Source organism: Octodon degus, unplaced genomic scaffold, assembly GCF_000260255.1.
Source record: "Octodon degus isolate 3935 unplaced genomic scaffold, OctDeg1.0 scaffold00024, whole genome shotgun sequence".
Classification (NCBI taxonomy): Eukaryota; Metazoa; Chordata; class Mammalia; order Rodentia; family Octodontidae; genus Octodon; species Octodon degus.
This window is the reverse complement of record NW_004524600.1, coordinates 12535679-12540998: the sequence shown is the minus strand read 5'-3', so window position 1 is coordinate 12540998 and position 5320 is coordinate 12535679. Positions and strand designations below refer to the sequence as shown.

General features: G+C 40.0%; 1 protein-coding gene across 1 annotated transcript in view; it reads right to left on the bottom strand.

The window, feature by feature from the left end:
- Positions 1-1958: 1958 nt before the first annotated feature.
- The window catches only part of Ect2l (epithelial cell transforming 2 like), a 110950-nt gene continuing 107588 nt past the window's right edge, over positions 1959-5320 (bottom strand). The window contains exons 20-21 of the mRNA XM_004628582.2: positions 4954-5126; positions 1959-2481 (exon numbers count right to left, since the gene is read on the bottom strand). Of these exons, the coding sequence (XP_004628639.1) occupies positions 2354-2481; positions 4954-5126 (301 nt within the window). The 3' untranslated portion in view covers positions 1959-2353. The remainder of the gene's footprint in view (positions 2482-4953; positions 5127-5320) is intronic.

The following is a 5320-nucleotide window of genomic DNA, read 5'->3' as shown; positions in this document are numbered from 1 at the left end:
GTTCTGTATGCTTCGATTACGTGAATGTCAGATTGTTTCCTCATATTTGGGAAGTTTTCTGCTATTCTGCCCATATTTTTTTTAATGTCATTTGTATTGACTCCTTCTTTCTCACTGATGCCTGTTAGTCTCACATTGTTCGTCTTTACATCATCTTGCAGGTGATGGATTATTCTTTCCTGCATCCTCCTTGTTTTTAAGAGATCCTTTCTTACCTTTTCACTAGCTGCACCAGCGTCTTCAAGATCTGAAACTCTTGTCTTCACGTTCACTTAAACAGTTTTGCAAGCTTGTGAGTGAGATTTTAAAGTCCTCTATATCTCTTTGACTCTGCTTCATGCAATCTATTTCTTTCCTGTATTGTTCATTCAAGGAATCCATCATTTTTCTAATCTCCTCTATTTTTTTTTATCAATATCTTCTTGAAAAGTAGTTATTCTTTTACTGCAGTGTTTTCTTCAGATTAGGTTTCCTCCCTATGTTTCTGTAGTTGATTCTTTACTTCAGATGCCATGAGTTTTGAGAATTTTTATTTCAGAAAATTCCACTCTGAGTTCCTCTATAACTTTCTGCTTTTGCTTATTTACTATCAACACTATTAATTCGTACATTTGAGCTGAGCTAGTAGAAAAGAATTCTGCTTTGAGTTCCTCTGTGACTTTCTGTAGTTGCTTATTTACTATCGACACTATAAATTCATATGTTTGAGCTGAGCTAGTGTCCTCTACGCTTATTCTTGGTGAGCATTGGGTTTCCTCCATGTTTCTGCATTTGATTCTTTACTGCACATGTTATTAATTCGGGGATTTCTTTTTTCATTTCCAATCTGAGTTCCTCTATACCTTTCTGTGGCTGTTTATTTCAGAAGCCGTTGATTCATTGATTTCAGCTGTGTGATTCACAATTTGTCCTGTGTTAGTGTCCTCTGCACTTCTTATGGGTGGGCTTGGGTCTGAGATTGCATTTTCCTCCTCCTCATTGGCATTTTGTATAGCACTGTCTTCTGACCTTTGTTGTAGAGCTTTGTTGCAGTTATAACCTCAGCATCTACTGAAATTCAGGTGCAGATCTACAAAGTTTGGATTTATCCAGCTGTGCCTGGCTTGGATCTGGCTGCTGTGCTCAGCTCCTTCTTGCTGCTGCCCTTGGGAGTGAACCTCTTGTGCCCGTTTGGCAAGATGTTCTGCTGCTGGACTAGCTGGGTGGTTCTGTCCCCTACTCTCTCTGCAGGGATTGTATCTGCAGGATTTCACCTCAGGCCTGTATGCCAGTCTTGAGCTGAGTCTGGAGGGGATAAGGTGGAGTAGGGGGGAGAGGCAGCTCTCCCACACACTCACCAGGCCTGGTCTAGGACTGGATCTGGGGGTCCCCAGAACATGGCAGAAATTCTCACTGGGTGGGCAGATGGGGGGGGTGCTGCGGGGTGTTGGCATTGAGTCCCAAAGGCTCTAACCCACACTGCGCCTGGGCTGGGACCGGCAGGTCCCGCTGGCACAGGGTAGCCGGAAGCTCTCCCACACACTCATCAGGCCTGGGCTAGGACTGGATTGGGGGTTCCTGGAATGTGGCAGAAATTTCTACTTGGTGGGCGGGGTGGGGTGGTGCTGCGGAGTGGTGGGGGGGTGTCCCAAGGGGGTGGAAGAGGGTCTCACCCACACTGTGCCTGGGCTGGGACCAGCAGGTTCCACCCACACAGGGTAGCCGGAAGCTCCCACACCAGAAATTTATTTTTGTATCTTAAAAAATTTTTCCTCTGGCCTTCTAATGTATCAGAAGTACTTTAAAGATTCTTATTTGTAAAGTCACAATTCAGTTTTGCAGCAAAAAGCCCCCAAAATTATTAACAACTTCTTAAATCCCTGTAATAGTATAATTTTAATGCTCTCTAGAGAAGTATCTTCATGTTAAGAACACTTGACAGAAGTTTTAAGAAAAGCTGCCATTTATAATGACCTATGTATTTTTAAATCAATAATTGTTTTATGAAAAATTTAAGGATGATAAATAGTGATTTTGTTTTTTCAGAGTGGTCATTTAATACCATTTTTTGTTCTGGCTTTTTCATGAGATCATTTTTTGAAAACTACACACAATATGCTTCTAGAATTTATCACATCAGATTATTTTAAATAGTATCACCCATGAAAAATAACTACCAAAAAAAAGTGGTTCAAAATTTCAGACTCATTGTTTTATAGGTCCTGCATAACTTCATCCAGATGATGAAGTCCAAACTTTACGGGTCGTCCTGGTTCATGCCATCACCACCCATGACGGTTAGTCCCTCTGCATTGTGCTGGATGCTGTTTCCACCCTTGTCAGAGCTGGCGTCCCGGCGCTGCAGCACCTGGCCTCACTTGTCCATGCTGCTTCTGACTGCTATTTGGAGTGCTGACAACCAGAGGAACTTGTCATCCTCCGCTTCAGTAGCACAGATCCATTCATGCTTTGGACCTTGAAGAATAAATGCATTCTTGACATCTGTAAGAATGTTTTAGGTACACTAATTATTACTCTGCAAGTGACAGCCAAAAAATGGTGTTTTAAAATGTGGCAGGAAAATTACAAGTTTAAGCCCAAGTGAATGACTTAATGACTTGAGACCCTCTCAAAATGTAAAATGAACTGGAGATAAAGCTCAGCACAAGGTTCTAAGTTCAATCCCCAGTACCAGAAAAAAAAAAAAAAATTAGAATTGACTCGTTCATCTTTTTTTAAGAATTTCATGAAACCTAAAAGCAAAGATTCAAAGCAAATACAAATCCAGTTTAAGATACAACTGAATAATTCAAACACCATTAAAGTAATCTTGTCCTCATACAATGAGCAATTATCTTAGAGACCAAATGGTAGACAATGTGATGTTCCTTAGTTCCTTGTCTCATTCCAGAAGAAACTGAAACTGATAAGGATGTTTACTAGTAGTTTCAGTGATACCTCTGTTGTTGGAGGACTCCAAGCACAAACCTTCTGCTACTTGAGCAGCAAAGTCCAAAAAACTCTGCTTGGTGTTCGTAACTGTGGTCCATAGATGAACCAAAAATCCATCTTGGGGGAGAAAACCTGCGCAGGCTGAAGGTCACTCACGTCATGTCTCCCCGCACATGCAAAGGGGTGAAGCTTCAGTCTAAGCACCGCTCTCACCGACCTACGTGCAGCGCCTTTCTTATTGTGTTAGAACATTCATCATGGGGGGGGGGGGGTGCCCTTTATCTGCATAAAATAACCATGGCTCCAAAGAAAGTAATGACCTGAGCAGTAAAGCTATGAAGAAGACGCTTGAGAACTATGATAGAGTTAATCACTGTGGAATTTTGTGATAAATTATATTTCTGTGAAACTATGAATGAAATGTTTAAATCACTAAGAATCCTTTGCAAATCTGTGGATTGCTTTATAGAAAAAGTTCCAGTTTCAGTGTGAGTTTAAGGAAGAAAATGTAAGGTCAAATTTTAATGACCATTTAGTCCTAGCAGAATAGTCTAGTTAAAAGTCCTAGAAGAATGAATTTAGAAGGTTAATTTTTGGGGTCTCAATCAATTATGTGGTTTTTCCATTATCTCTTAGAGAAAAAATATGTTCTTGAACTTTTCATGTTGGAACACAAATTAAGAATGAATTTTGTTCACAGCCAGGGTATCACTGTATTTTGGTTAGGAGATGCCAAAAGCTAGACCTAGACAACCTTGGTAGGAGGGCGAGTGACAGCCAACTACTACAGTCAGGATATATAATCAAGTCATAAGAGCATAGTGATTATGAGGGTGGAAGGGGACCAAAGAAAGCTGTTTCATACATTAACCACATTCAGTGGGGATGTGTAACTTTTTACCCAGGATCACCTTACAGATGCCACATAATCTCAGCAAATACTTTTTCCCACACTTGGTGTTCATCTTTCTCTCAGGCTCAGTTTTAGATGGGCCTGAAGGTATTGGGAAGCTGACTTTTCATTGCGATGAGTTCTTCCACTAAGGTCTTGGTTCTTGCTTCAGCCTGAAGTCCTATTTTTACATGCAGTTAAAAAAAATACTGAAATAAGAGCTACTGCATTCTTGTCTGGCCTAACAAATACAAGAAACAGATGCAGATCCTTTTAAGCTTGGGAAGTAGACAGAATGAGGACTAAAGTCACCTAGGTTTAAGTAGGATTTGTTTTGTGATAAATTATATTTCTGTTGAAATTATGAATGAAATGTTTAAGATTTAATGTTAACAGATCTAAGAATCCTTTGCAGATCTGTTCCTTTATAGAAAACTCCCAGCTGCAGTATGAGTTTAAGGAAGAAAATTTTCAGTTAAATCTTAATGAGCACTTAGTCCTAGTAGAATAGAAATTTAATAAATATTAATGCATGTTAATAAATATAAAACTAAAATAGTGCTTTAAGTGTGTGTGAGATCTTTAGATGGTGGAGAGTACTTAAGCCCTTAGGTCAGGCTGCCTCAGAGAACTACTGTGATTGTGCGGGGTCTCCTCCTCTGAGATGACAAAAGCTGCTCGGATCTCCAGGGTTGTCTGACAGTGCCCTCCTCCCTTTTGTTCTCTCAGAGGTAGCTGACAGTTAATGAATTCCTCATGTTTGAAGGATTTTTTTTTTTTTTTTTTTTTTTTTTTTTTTTTTGCGGAACCAGGGATTGAACTCAGGCCCTTCCAGCAAGCACTTGTTCTACTGAGCTATCTCCCTGGCCCTAATTTATATTTTTATTTTATTCATTTAGTCCTTTTAGAGTTCTTTTGGTACTGGGAATTGAACTCAGGACCTTGTGCTTACCAGGCAGGCATTATACTGCTCAGCTATCTCCCCAGCCCTATGAAGGATTACTTATACACTGTCCAATTATAACCCCAGCCCTTTTGCGACTTTTCTATTTTAATAATGAGCTTTCTATAAAATAGCTTTCTATAAATTTGCTTCAAAAAGATCCCTTTTAAAGGAGAACAATACGTACACTTGGAATCTGGGATATCTTCTATAAGTAATCTGTGAAGGGCCACCGATGCAGTAAACTGGTAGGTGGTTTTTGAAGTCCTTTCAAACGGAATATGAGATGTGCCCCGACTAGAAATAAGCAGTGCATCGTTGAAGAGGAAGAGCGTGAGGTCACAGACTTGTTCATAGAGCCTGGGGTGAAATAGAGGAGCGCACCGTTAACATGCATTCATGCTTTGTTAAAAAGTTAATCATCTTTAAATTGATTGAGACATCTACTCATTTCACTACAACCTGTTAGAGTGAGTTCTCAGTAAAATTTTCCTCCTGGTTTGTTTAATTCCTGGTGGACAAAGACCTCATTACCAGTATGGGCAAAAGGACCA